Below are 15,137 nucleotides of genomic sequence, written 5' to 3' on the forward strand. Positions count from 1 at the left end.
TGCCAAGAGATTGACCCAGGACCGTCTTGCGATGACGGTAGAACATGAGATTCTTGCAAGACATGCCCTACTTACAAATAAATAAGAGCATGGGCATCAACACACTGAGTCATGTTTTGGCTTTGAGCACACACAGATCCAGTGCTCTCAGCGCATATAAAGCGTATAAGGACAATACGTTACAGATGAAACGTAGATGACTAAGCAAAGAAGAAAGCAGTGCGGAGAAAAGAGACTCAAAAGCGTTGGAGACACAAAAAAAAAAATCTAGGTGCAAATTCAGAAAATAAGGAAAGTAATTATCAGCCCGGAACAACTGGAATTAAAAAAAAAGCACGTCCAATCGGGATGTTGGCGCTATACACATGCAGAGAAGGTTAGAGATTATGAAAGCAGTGGAATTCGAAAGGCTCAAAAAAAAAATAGTTGATGCAATACACATGTGAAGAAAGTTAAAGAATATGAAAGTAGGAAAATTAGAAAGTATAAAAAAAAAGAAAGTAACGATCGCAGTAGTGCAAACAAACGGAAATTATTACTCGAAAAAGGGAAAAAAATCACCACGGACCAGGTGTCATTGAAACAAAAGCAGGATAAAGCGAGGTCAGAAATAAAAGACAGAGTAGAAAACAAAGTAAAACGTCATAAAGAGGTTACAAAACAAAGGGGCCAAACACATGCAGAGCAGGTTAGAGATAATGAAAACTGGAACTCAAAAGCCTCAAAAAAAATATAGGCGTGAAACACATGCAGAGCAAGATACAGAATATGAAAGCAGAAAAAAATGAGTGTCAAAAAAAAAAAAGTAAACATTGCAGTAGCGCAAACAAAAGAGAAATTATTACTTGGAGAAATAACGAAAAGGCAAATAGAGATCGAATATATGGACACAGGTATGTCAGAAGTATGTAAATATTGTAACACGTTGAAGTTTAAGTCAGAGATTTTCAAAAACGGAGTTTACCTCACATGCATTTATTGGTTACTTTGCAAAAAAAATAATTAACAGCTGATGATGTTGATCATTTTGTCTGTGCTGAAGTTCCAAACAGAGAAACATATCCTGAATTATGGTACAAAGTCATTAAACACATGTCTCACTGACCTCATTAAAAACATTCAGCACATTGGGACTCGAAAGATTCCAAATATTGCTTTTACAGAAGTTCAGAAATAAAAGTGAAACTAATGAAATTGCAACAATTCAAAGAGAAAAAAATCTTAAAAGTGTGTATCCGGAAAAACAAAAATGGGGGTTGGCAAGCGAAGCGAGCAGGGGGCAAAGCCTCCTAGTATTAAATAAAGAAAATATTGTATACACTGAACAAAACATAACTACTAATATAACATCCAAAATTATGTTTAAATAAAAACTGACCAACTAAATAAACAAACAAGAAACTTAACTCTGTTTGCACCCTAACAAAATCAACAAACTCCATTACACTGTGTAGGCCTGCTGGCACAAAACAAAAAACAACCTTTTGTGGATGATCAGGTGCCAGTTCATTGCAGGGCATACTCATTAATGGTGGGCCAATTTAGAGTCACCAATTAGCCTGAAACTGAAGCTGGAGAAAACCGACTCAGACAACACACAAACTAAATACAAACCTTTATGACTTTTATACATTAAAGGCTGCAGGATGCAACACATACTGTAAAGTACAAGTCTTTCTAAATTTCTTACAAAATCTGTCACACACTATAGTGCCCGTCTGACTTCTGAATAACAAACCACAGCATATAATTTTTAAACCTGCTTAATCCAGTTCAGGGGAGCGGGGCACTGCACAATATAAACCGAGAAATGTAAGCTGATTTAAAAAGAAGAGTGAGAAAATAAGTCACTGATTGTGAGACTAGCTGGAATGATAAACTTGCAGCTTTACTGACTCAGAGTGAAACCGTATATATTCAACGAATAGGATGAGACAGAGTATAGGAGTCAGGTGGAGAAATTTGTTTCTTGGTGCGGAGAGAAATATCTGCAACTTAACATCAGCAAAACCGGCTATTGACTTTCGCCACACCAAAGAGCCTCTATGTCCAGTCACTATTCAGGGAGTGAATGTAGAGTTGTTCCACCCCTAAAAGTACTTGGGATCAATGTCAATGACAAGTTGGACTGGTCTCATAGCATTACAAATAAACTATATAGGAACTATACAGTACAGTATAAGAAAGGGCAGTGCAGGCACTTTTTTCCTAGGAGACTGCATTCCTTCACATCTAGTGACATCATTCACATCTTCTACAACTCTGTGATGGCCAGTATGATTTTGTATGTTGTGGTTTGATGGGCTGGTAGCATCACTTCAAGAGAGGCCCACTAAATCAACAAGCTAATTAAAATGGCAGGTCAGTTATGGGACATACTCTCAACCTCCTGGAGGTCGTAGCAAAGGAGAGAATTAAAACTGAGTGCCATTATCTATCTATCTATCTATCTATCTATCTATCTATCTATCTATCTATCTATCTATCTATCTATCTATCTATCTATCTATCTATCTATCTATCTATCTATCTATCTATCTATTTAAAGAAGTTCTATAAAAAGGCAAGTTTCTCCTTGGTGACAAAAATATCTATCTATCTATCTATGGACAGTTTGTTCTGCTTAAAATGTTATGTCAGAGCCACAATGATGATGCAATAACCACAAGAACAAAAACCAATCACAACACAAATAATAATTTTCTATTCAGCTTGTATGAAGGAATAGTTCAGCATACAAATCCAGAGTCAGGCTGGGCTGAGACCCTGAAAAATTCAACAAAGATAAGTGTGGTGGATAGCTAAGGAGCTCTCGGTGCTCTGCCTGTTGTCTTCTCCTGGTGCTGTCAGAGCGTGCAGAAGGTTGGAGAGTGGAAAGTTGCAAATGGCCACTTTTTAAAAAGTCCCAGTGTTAAAGAGTTGAACAATTGATATGTTCCAGCTTCTATGGGTTTCATTGGTGGTGGGGTCTCAATGCCAGGGAGTGGTAACACCATTTATAACTTTAATGATAATATAGTGTTGGTACAACAAACCAATCTGTGTCTAACTATGGGCACCAGCCCCTTCTACTGGGAACAAAGAACTTTCTCAGCGTTTCTCCTAGAAGAGTCCAAGAAGTTCTTTGTCACAGATTTTTAAGTCATAATAATGGAAACAAATGAGAGTATATTGACGCAAAGCAATGTAACATAAAAATGTTACATAATGAAAATAATAATAAATAAATTACAGATTTATAGGGTGATAATTGTCACATATACAAAGTATGGTGAATTAGCATTGTACATGAAAGAATAACAGATATAAGCAGTTTATAGGAGAGTGAATACGCAGGCCGCTGTAACACACCGAATGCAGATTGAACATCATGGCTGCCTACAGAGTCGTATCTTAAAGCTAATGTTGGAGGAGATCACACCATTAACTTAACACAATATTCACAAACCACTTAATCAAATTCAAGGTTACAGGAATAAGTGTCATTGTTAAAAATGGTTTCATGTACACCATTATCAGATTTGGAAAATAACACAATAATAAAGTCAGTAAAGGCATTTTTTATAAATGGAAATCATATACGGTATTGCTATTTTTTTTTCTTTTTTCTCACAAGCCACCTAGACACATTTAAATAGTTGAAAGTTTAAGAAACGGGGAGTCCAGAAGTATCCCACTGTTTGAATGTGTCCCGTTGCACAAACCATAAAGAACATTAAAAGCACAGACAGTTAAAACACAGCATGAAAATGAGACGCTGGCAATACTTTTGACAATGTCTGCATCTTTTCTGCTTAATTTGATCAACACTCAAATGCTCTGTACTAATTTTATTGCAATGTGAAATGATGCCAGAAGTGTGTCCAAAAAACATTGCCTAAGCATAAGAACAAACGTCTGTAAAGTCAGGGAAAAATCCTAAGAGTGATCCACAGTATGCAAGGCTCAATACTCAATGCCCCGAGGGAGCAAAGTAACTGGGGACTGGGACTGATATCTCACACTTTTGTCACATTTTACTCTAATGCAGCTTGTTTATTGAGAAAATGGCAGTTTTGCTTAGCTTAACGCATTTATGCAGCCTCCTCACTATTCTGTTGGTACTCTGTTCGTGTGTCTTTTAATAAATCTCACTTAACAATTAGAAGATAAGTGTAATAATTATGTCAAAATCTAATTTTATTTGCCACATACAGTTATACACACAGTTCAATATTTAGTGACATGCTTAGATGCTTAGCTCCAGGACTGTGCATTAATGAAGAAGACAAAAAACAATAAATTTGACTGAACCCATCACTGGGTACGCACTCTCCAACTTCCAGTACATTCATATTAAGGGATGCCAGACCAAGGCAAAGAACATTATCAGTGATACCAGCCATACCAACAATAGCCTTTTGTCTGTCAGAGAACTGGCACAGCTGGCTGAAGATCAGTTCAGAGACGGAGGAGGAACTTCTGGCCACAGTCCATCCGATTCCTAAATGCTGACAGCGCCTAGCGCCGCATGGTGCCCTGTTGTAAATTCTTTTATATTTTTATCTGTCATTGTACATATTGATTTTTATTGTTTATTATCTTTTATCATATATTCTTCTAATGCACAGTCTTGGAATCTGGCAACAAAGTATTTCACTATGTATTGTCCTGCGTCTGCAATTATTTGTAACAAATTAAATTTCATTTAATGTGCAGTTTTAGATAAGGCTACTCATAATTGCTTGAGAATTGAACATTACAAATGTTGCTGAAGATTTATGGACTTTCCTAAATAACAAAACCTCTTTCTTATCATACTATGTACTTTATCTTTAGAAAAACATGCAATGGGTACTGATGTAGACACACTTGTTGTGTAAAATGTATCTTTCACCCTCCATCTTTTGCTGTTGTTTTAAAGGCTGGAAGAGTCGAGTGCAGAAATGTGTGCACAAGTGAACAGGTTGGAAGAGGAGCTGGACCAAGAGAGAAAGAAGTATGCAATGCTTGAAATCAAGCTGAGAAACTCGGATCGAGCTCGTGAGGATGCGGAGAAGAGGAATCAGCTACTGCAGAAGGAAATGGAAGAGTTTTTTTCTACTCTGGGAGACTTGACTTTGGGCAGCAGGACAACAAAAATATAAAACCACATGAAAGATTCTGGTGCTGGATGTCGGACGGCAGTTTGTAAGTTGGACAGTGCTCATGTATCATGAGTGTTCTGAAGTATTTTCACGTCAGGTGGAACTGCTTTTGAGGCAGTGATGAATGTTCTGGTTCACAAGAGCTGTAACTCAAGCACTGAGTTGTTTTTGTTTGTTTTTAAAAGAATACCTGAACTTTAGCAAAATGTTTTTTGTCCCAAAGAAAATCATATGACCCTTATCTTATGCACAATATTGGATAGGATGGGTCTACAATCGTGAATGAATACCATTTGACAATGCTGGTAAACATACACAACAATGACCAGGAGGCCTTCATTTACAGTTTGTTCAGCTCAGTTACATTTTTATTGAATTAATGACTTGCATATCCAGATTTATGTTTACAATGTGATTTTATGACAGTATGGACATTTGCTGTTGTCTTCGGCAAAGGAAAGAAAATGGCAATTATATTTTGGTGACCAGATTCAGAGAAATGTGTAATTCTATGCAATGATATCATGTATTTCTGTAAGTACCTGGGTAAGATTGTGATACACACTTGTTTTGCTCAAATAAAGCCAGTGTCAAAAAATCTTTTGTCGGCTGAGAATCATTCAAAAATGGTTTCACTCATTGTTAAACCGCCGTAAGGATATATTTTTTAACCACACCTTCTTTGTTTTAATCCATTATAATGTTTAATTAATTAAATGTTTTGCAGACTGCATAAGAGTGACTAGTTGGATGGGATTTTGACTCACTGGGCTTAATTATTATGATTTTCCTTTTTCATAATCATTGGTGCTGGTAGCTTACAAATCATGAAACTCATTGTATTTCTCTTGCACACTCATGCAAGGTTTACTAGAGGCCATCTTCTTCCTCAATTGTCCTCTAACACTTCTGCTCTCTTATCTAATCATCCCCAGTTCCTGCCATGCAGCTCCAATGATCTTTTCTCTGCCACGTCCACTGCCTGCACATTCATGCCACCAACTCTGGCTTGCACTGCTCACTTGGGGTCTGAGGCTTTATCATCTTCACTCATTTTCCCTAACTCTGTGAGCTGATCCAAACCAGGATCCTTCCTGAAACGAGCTGTTAGGGCCATTGTACTAATACTAGGTAGGGCCACTTTTTGTTCTCAAAACAGTCTCAGTTCTTCCTGGCATGGATTCCACAAGATGCTGAAACACTTCTTTGAGATTCTGGTCCATGGTGACATGATTGCAGGACAGAATTTTTGCAGATTTGTCACTTGCACACGCATGCTGCAAATCTCCCGTTCTGCCACATCCCAAAGGTGTACTACTGGATTCAGATCCGGTGACTGGGAGGTCAATGAGGATCATTGAACTCATTATCATGCTCCTGAAACCATGTTGAGATGGTTTTTGCTTGGTGACATGGTACATTATCATACTGGAAGTAGCCATTAGAAGATGGGTAAATTATGTTCAGCAACAATACTTGTGTTCAAGTAATGATTACAGTACTTGATTTGTATTAATGGGTCCAAAGTGTTCCAAGAAAACATTTCCAACACCATTAAACCACCACCACTACCAATCTGGACTATTGACACAAGACAGTTTGGTTGCAAGGATTCATGCTGCTGGTGCCAAATTCTGACCCTCCCCTCTGTGTGCTTCAGCAGAAATTGGGATTCAACATTTTTCCAGTCTTCAGTTGTCCAGTTTTGGCGAGCTTGTGCCAGCTGCAGCGTCATCTTTCTGTGCTTGGCTTATAGAAGAGGAACCTAACATGATCTCCTGCTGTTATACAGAGTTGTTATATGGTTACTGTAGCCTTTTACTATATAATAAGGTTACTATAGCCTTTCTTTCAGCTCAATCCAGTGCAGCCATTCTCTTATGCTCTGTCATCAATAAGGCCTTTCCGCCCACAGAACTGCCACTCACTCACTGGATGGTTTCTGTTTTTGCACCAATCGGAGTCAACTCTAGTGTCTGTTATACGAGGAAATCCCTGGAGATTAGCAGTTAAGGAAATGCAACAACAATCATGCCGCAGTCAAAAACACTGAAGGCACATTTTCCCCAATTCTGATGGCTTGATGTAAAGATTAACTGAAGCTCCTGTCCTGTATCTGTATGATTTTATGCATTGCGCTGCTACCACATGATTGGCTGATGAGATAACTGTATACAGGGGATCCTAATAATTTGCTCAGTGAGTGTATGTGAACCATTTTGTTATTTGCTTTGCTGCAGTTACCTTAACTAAAATTTGGGATCCAATTTTGGTACTTCAAGGGGCAGTGGGTGGTCAAAGAATAAGATGGGGCACAAAAATAATGAAGGGCGGCATGGTGGCGCAGTGGGTAGCGCTGCTGCCTCGCAGTTGGGAGACCTGGGGACACTTCCCGGGTCCTCCCTGCGTGGAGTTTGCATGTTCTCCCCGTGTCTGCATGGGTTTCCTCCGGGCGCTCTGGTTTTCTCCCACAGTCCAAAGACATGCAGGTTAGGTGGATTGGTGATTCTAAATTGGCCCTAGTGTGTGCTTGGTGTGTGGGTGTGTTTGTGTGTGTCCTGCGGTGGGTTGGCACCCTGCCCAGGATTGGTTCCTGCCTTGTGCCCTGTGTTGGCTGGGATTGGCTCCAGCAGACCCCCGTGACCCTGTGTTCGGATTCAGCGGGTTGGATAATGGATGGATGGACAAAAATAATGAAAGCCTTTAAGAACTTTTCTTTTTCAACTTCTTTATAAATGTGAGCATTACATTTAGGCTACATGTCAAAGTTTAAACAGGGGTATGCCTACACAGTAGTCAGTAAGGAAGCTGACAAGGGAACAGATCTGTCATGCATGAAGCGATTCTGGCTTAATGTGAAACTTTCTCAGGACCTGACTCAATACTTTGGAGTATGTGACATATTGTAATTTTAGGTCTGCAAGTATGACTAATGCTGGTTCTGTATGATAAGCCTGATTAACAATTATGCATACGTATGTAGACGCACAATAATACAGGTGAATTTTCCACATGTTTTTTGTGTGTGACAACACATTTTTACTCACTTTGGCATGCACAGGTACGTGAGCTTTCCTAACTCTGCATACATCCTACCTGAAATTGTGTGTTTAAATAAAAGTCTCCAGTTTGGGGAGAATCGGTGGAGTCATTTCCTTTAAGAGGCAGACATTACATTGAGCCATGTGGCAAGTGTTATGGGAGTACTGGTAGAATGGTGCCCACTTTACCAGTTCTGATGCTTACCTAAAAATGCATTCAAGGCAGAAATACTCCGGGAGACTGTGTGCATGAACTCAGCCTCATCTGAAACAGGAAAGGGTTTGAGTGTTAGGGAAGGGCAAGGGCCGGGCTTCTTGCACTCTGTGTTTTCCTTTGGCAAATATGCATGATGGTAATTGTTAGTGCGTCTACATCTGCAAAATATGGAACATGTCACATTTTTTATAAAAGCACCATCGTATGATTTTATGGTGTGCTGTAGATTACCCGCGTTACGCAGAAGTTTAAAGTCTGAATGAGCCTAAAGTATGAAAGCAGACATGAGCTTGGATTAAAAAATGAGTGGCTTACTTTATTGGTTTCCTAGAGTAACTCTGAAATAGAATGACAAGATTCTCCCAGACCCAACATGGTCTTTAGGTGGGCTTACCTATACCACGTCTAATGTATCCTGCTCCATTTTCAGAATTTATATGTCTCATTCTAACCATTTTATGATTGCTCAAAAAATGGATCATGAATATTGACCTCTAGTGGATTTTATGAGTATTACAATTAGAACAAGCCTTTGGCTGCCCTGCGGTAGAACATTAACCAATGCCACTGCACTGTCCTATAAAGATTTCAGCTCTTCAAGGAACTGTTGATTTTCTGTAAATCTACTAATAAATGTTTTGCTCAGCTTTCCCTTCAGGTGAAATTTGTATGGCCGCAGCACTTTAAGACTTTTAATGGATCCAGCCTCTTAATCATCTCCAGTTTTTTAATTGCGTGCATCAACTAATTAGATTTTTTTCTTCCCTTCTATGTTTCTGTGCATTCAAAATGAACTGAGAGAGTCAGCAAGTTAGCTGAGCTTTCTCTTATCCTTGAGAAATGCATTACGTCTCTGACTAGCCAGCTGATACTTTATTTTCAAGCTTTTCCAATTGCCACTATAAAAGCAAATTGCAATGGACCTTTAAAACACAAGAAAAGGGTGGGCCTCCATTTCCATTGCACACCTATCTGTTCTTTCAAAATTAACAGAGGGGTTGAAAGTACATTAGGGAGCCCATGCACAGTTCTGTACAATGAGAGTATTTAACAAGTGATTCCCACAACAGTTTAAGTCCAAAATAACACTGCCAAAGATGACTATCATCTTGCTCTACCATATTTGTTTTTTGCATTTTTTATTCCTTAAAGTAAGTAAAACTTGCAGGAGTAGAATTCGCATGCAAGATTCAGTCCAATCACAAACCTGTCAGAGTCTTCTAAAATAAAGAGGCAGGGTATCCAATTCAAGGCCGAGAAGTTGAAGGATCTCGTGATCCAATGTGGGACTGTGTCCTCCAGATTCCTAGAGGAACCCATTTGGAAGAACGTAGCCAACAGCATCATCTGCTGAAGCAGCGGCACCCAACTTAGGACTTGGGACCTCTGTGGCTGACCATTTCTGTCCCAGCCAAGTCCCACTTTTAATTGGACTCCCGTTTTAATTAAGCAAGCTCTTATTTGCCCAGTTTCTGTGCTTTTGGTGTCAATCCACAAATGTGGTCATTTTTTTTTATTGGAGTCCACCCAGTGTTTCTGTATGTTGCACTGAGATCATTTAATATTTTCTTCTTTTTTAAGATTTTCAGCATTATTATGTATTCCACTTTTCCGGGTGTTCTGATTATTGAAGCCATTATTTCCTGATAACCAGCGCACTCTAGTGGGTCTGACACTGAATGGGTTGCAGTCTTTCAACATTTAGTGCTGTTTGCCCTGATGTCTGCTCTACTTGTTGAAGTCATTATTAGGAAATGCATTTAAAAATGGATTTATATTTTAGGCAAGGCTGACCCAAGGCCTTTCCACAATAAAACACTAATCTTTCTTAACTGTTCATTTGTCATTTTCCTAAGAGTTATGTGTCATAGCTATTGCTACTTTTGTTTGCCCGCTCTTATACTTACAGCTTTTTGGTGATGCATAGTTCACAACTGCAATGCATCTGCACCCACTGCCTTCTGTTCAGTATTTCTGTTAGCCTTCACCCAGATACAGTATGACTGTTACTGCAGTGTTCTTGTCAGAAGCGTCCTCCTTCATGTCTGGTTGACCTAACAGAGAAAGGAAACTCAGTTCTAAGACCTTTGCAGTCGTATAGAGGAAACGTGCAAAGCAGGGAAATGGGCTTGATCACTTTTAATCTTAATACATTATGCAAACAGCTAGTTGCCATAAATGAAAGTAAGTAGAATGGGGCAACTCACACCATACAACTTTGATTGTCTTGTAGTTTTTTAAAGCAGGTGAAGATCTGCAACACATCCAATATGTGTGTTAGTGTCCTGGCCTCACAGCTGCTGGAATTCTCCGCAGTGACTCAAAGCGCTCTTGGTTTGCCCTTTTTCTCATTCTGATCTTTCTAACCTTATATATATTTATACCTGGGTGTAATGTAATCCACAAGGTCATTTTGCCTTCTACTGGGACTCGAGAACAAAATCCTGTCTCTTGAAATTCGGCACTTTAATTCATAAATTAACTTATGCTTGAACTGGGAGGCTATAGCGAGGTGTGCTTGTATAACTTAGAATTGGAGGATTGTAGGAAGCGTGCTTCTGCAACCATAAACAGTGAATACATGCTTTATGCTTGCAGTTATCCTTATACACGTGATTGAATCCAAGCAATACCTTACACAGCAGCATTCCTAAAACTCTAGACTTACAATTCCACACTTTTCACTTAAACTAATTATCAAAATATTTTTATCTAAATTGTTCTTGCTAGAATCAAATGATTTAACCCTATCATGGGTTATCCACATTACATTTCAGATCAAGTCTCTAGCTGAGTTCACTGCCAAACTCGACACATGTCCTGCTTCCTCGTAAATGCTGCATTGAGCAGAGGATTCACAGACAGTTGCAATGAGAATCCAAGCTTACATCTTACGTGGCAACTTTCTCAAAGAATCAAACACGTTTGCGGAAACTGTGGCTCTAAATCCCTCACTACAGGAGCACAGAGCAGTCCTGCCCATGGCCAGATATGCCAGAGCTGCAAAAAAGCCAAGCACTTCATGAAGGTTTGCCATTCCGCTCCAGCATCATCAAAGCCTGTGGCAAAGATCTTGTTGAAGCTGTCAGACATAGCAGGGGCACCCTCAGCCCCAACGAAAGCACTCGGAGTCTCAGGACAGGCCGCAGAATCAGGCTTTATTGTATGGCACACATACAGTCTCAACTCAGATGGAACAATGAGTGACCAGCCAGCGGCACCTTTGACTTTTATTACAATTCTTATCATTTAAGCCAGTATTCTTATTCATCTGACTTCTAGCATTCAACTGCTCTAGTCCTGCCTCTAATTAATTCCACCAATAACTCTTAGTTGAGGGGATGTCAGTTCCGTCTCTGTCTATCTTACCTGTTTGATAAGGACTGTTCTCTCCCCCTACTATCTCATCGCTTGCTACCATAATTTACAACCAAGGAGTTCACATTCCCTCTCTAAGCAAGGGGGCTAATCCTTTCGGCTGTCTAGCACGTCAGACCTTTGGCTTATGAACTATTGGTGGTTTGAGGCTTATACAAAACTAGCCACCCCCCATAGCTCTGCCCACGTAGTAGTGAAACAGGACAAACTTTAAAAATCAATAAATAAACAGGTATTGATAGCTAAACGGAGGCAAAGTACACTTCAAAACGTGGCAACAGGTAGACCGACTTAAATGGAGGATAGCACGTGGGTGAGAAGGGCCCTGCCCACCTCCATACTCCTGACATTACGCTTCCTCCTCCCCTCGGCCTGCAGCCTCTGTCTCAGATTAGCGCGAATATATCGTTCCTGCAAGTGAACTAAGATATCACAAGGAGAGAACTTACAAAATCAACCAGAATGTTTAAGCAAATTATAGAAAATCCATTAAATAGTTCTCTAATTCGCTACCTAAGTGGATGCAAGATACGGCCCAAGGCTGGTGTGTGAGTGAGGGGGGCCCTGCACCGCCTCCACTTGGCCCACTGCGTGTCTCTCAGATGCACGCAAATAAATCGGTACCGCAAGCGAACTGTGATACTTAGCGCAATGAGAGAAGTCGCAAAATCAACTGCTTAGTAAAATATATCTACTTGTCTCATGTGCATAGAATACTTTTCTAATACGTACAAATTACCAATTTTAAGAATACAATTTTCTACAATCTCTGGTTATCTGTTCCAGTCACCACTCTCTTTGGATATAACAACTTAAAAGATTGACATTGCAGGTTCAGTTGAGCTGTCTTAGTTTCTTCCTAACCTTACATTTCCTGTCTCCCGCCATGGTGCCCACCTCTTGTGAGTGAATGTTTTTAAGAGCCTTGGTTTTACCCTTGTTGACACTGGTGGATTTGTAATTCCTAATGTCTGCTCACTCCCCTTGGCAACAGAAGTAGCCATCACTTTTTGTTGGACATGGCTGTCTCTCTTACTTCCATCACCAGCTTCTTCTGGATCCTGCTTGTTCGTCCCGTTATCCAGCCAACACGCCACATCCCACTGGCTTTCCGTGAAGTAGCATCTGCTGAGCTGCAATAACAGCTACAGGCTGGAATTATAGAATCTATAAATTGTGCTCCATGGATTTCCAACTTGAGAGAAAGAGAGAGGTAAGGAGTACGCGTTGATACAGCGCATTGCCACACCTTGGTTGTTTAAAAAAAAAAAAAAAAAAACTCAGGGGATCTACAAATCTGTGTAGATCTAGTGGCAATAAAAAAGGCAGTCACCTCTGAAAAACACCTTCTGCCACAATCAGAGAAGCTATTTAATTTTATAGCTCAAGTAATTTTACAAAATTAGGTATCCATCAGGGATATCTGCAGGATCTACTCCACGCCAGCAGTTCAGACCTGACTGCCTTTGTACTAGGATGTCACTTGGACTTAGTTCAGGCCCGAGTTGTTTTCAATAGATGATGCTGTCCATCTTTGCAGGAATTCCAGGGGTTCTCCTTTACATTAATGATATAGTTGTTCATGGTCCCACATCCTTTACTCATGATGAGCGTCTCAACAGAGTGTTTTCAGCACTGGCCAGACATAATCTCACTCTTAGTGGGGGGTAAGTGTATGTTTTCTGCATCTTCAATTGAGTTTGTTGGTTTCTGACTGTCTGCAGATTGTTTAACCCATTCCAGTCTAACATTGAGAGAATTACAGATCCCACTTCAGTAGCACAGGTTGCTCCATTTTTAGGTATAATTACATACTATCTACATTTACTGGGTCTCTAGCAGTACAATTTTAAGCTTCAGTATACTGCTGGGTGCCACAATGTGTTGGCTGACCTACCTGTTTGGGTCTACAGGTCATCCAGCCATGACACCCTGCTCTGATTATTCTGAGCCTGAACTTGTTCAGCTTTTTCACACACCTCTGTAGGCCAGTGTCACTCCAAGAGCTGCTGTGTGCCTTGGAGCAAGATTCTGTGCTCAATCAACTCTGGACTTTAATCGGGCAGGGGTGGGCCCCCTCAAGTACCACCTGAAATGATACCAATCCATTGTGTCAAGGATGAACTTAACTTGCTGGAATGACAGTTGCATGGTTCATTGCCTTGGCACTGTAGTTTCAAGGACTCTCTCAAAGCACTTGTTCCGACTGTTGCACACAAAGGCCATTTGGGTATAGTCTGTGGTAAGCAATGATGTTGGGACCTTGTATGATGCAATATTTAAACTCTGGTCAAGTGGTTCTCCAACAGGATTAATCTGCGTGCTGCGATGTTTGATGAATGGTTTGATGCGGTGAAGCACATCAAACTTAAATGTTGACATGCAAATGTCTTTCTGGTACATTACTTCATCCATTTCTCAGATATGTATTACCTATTTTGCACATTCCCCATCGTAATGATGTGACACATTTGAAGGTCTCACATACTGTCTTGGCATTCTGTGTCACTGTTGCCATCTTTTTTTTTCCTACACCTTCACAAGAGCATCAGAGTGGAAAGAATTTTTAATTTTAACAACCTTCTTCCCTCAAACTCGCAATACAGTGAAACTGGATATTTTCTCACTGTGATGATTTCTTGTTCTGCCACCTGGTGGAATCCACCAGATTTACTTAAAATACATACACAAGTATAGTCAGTACACTTCTTGCGTAGTAGCAGCAGCAGCAGCAGCAAACTCAAACTCACATGTCATGTAGCGTTAAGTACAGTGGGGAAAATAAGTATTGCACATGCCAACGTTTTTCTTAGTAAATACTATCTCGAATGAGGCCACTGACATGAAATTTACACCAGATGTCAGTAACAACCCAAGTAATCCACACATACAATGAAATCAAAACAAACAAGTTAATAAATTATGTGTAATACAATAGAATGAGTCTGGATCTCGGTCTCAATTCTCTCCAGCACAACCAGTGAAACCAAGTAAGTCCACTGATAGGGCTACAGCTTTGGGCGCTTTGCTAAGTCAGACGGTAGGTCTCCCAACACCACTGTAGCAGGATGCCAAATGCCATAATATTTTCTCTTGCTCTTTACATGTTTTTTATTTTGAGGTGGCTCACTATGCTTAAAAGGACTGCTCACTGTTGCGGGCTCCTCCTTTTAATAGGCGTCCCTGCTGCTGGTGACAGAATACCAGCTCATACAATGGGCGACTAATTCCAGGCTGATGCAGCTTGTCGGTATAGTTACTGCAACTGCCAATCTTAGAATGGTTAATGTAAATGTTAAATAGCATCAGTGAATGCTTAATTTGTTTAGAATGAGAGTTTCTCATAGCTACACAATGGATGATTCTGTTTACTGC

The 15,137-nt window shown here is 40.0% G+C and overlaps 1 protein-coding gene across 4 annotated transcripts in view; it reads left to right on the forward strand.

Annotated features, from left to right (window-relative positions):
- Positions 1-5,743, forward strand: part of LOC114647101 (rho GTPase-activating protein 22-like) — a 245,640-nt gene extending 239,897 nt beyond the window's left edge. For 3 of the 4 annotated variants that reach the window (XM_051923800.1, XM_028795628.2, XM_028795629.2), the window contains one exon: positions 4,904-5,742. In XM_051923800.1, the coding sequence (XP_051779760.1) occupies positions 4,904-5,126 (223 nt within the window). In that variant the 3' untranslated portion in view covers positions 5,127-5,742. Of the gene's footprint in view, positions 1-4,903 lie in introns of all 4 variants that reach the window. The other variant, XM_028795627.2, reaches the window with a different exon arrangement.
- The last annotated feature ends 9,394 nt before the right edge of the window (positions 5,744-15,137 follow it).

The sequence above is a fragment of the Erpetoichthys calabaricus genome, chromosome 2, assembly GCF_900747795.2.
Source record: "Erpetoichthys calabaricus chromosome 2, fErpCal1.3, whole genome shotgun sequence".
Lineage (NCBI taxonomy): Eukaryota > Metazoa > Chordata > Cladistia > Polypteriformes > Polypteridae > Erpetoichthys > Erpetoichthys calabaricus.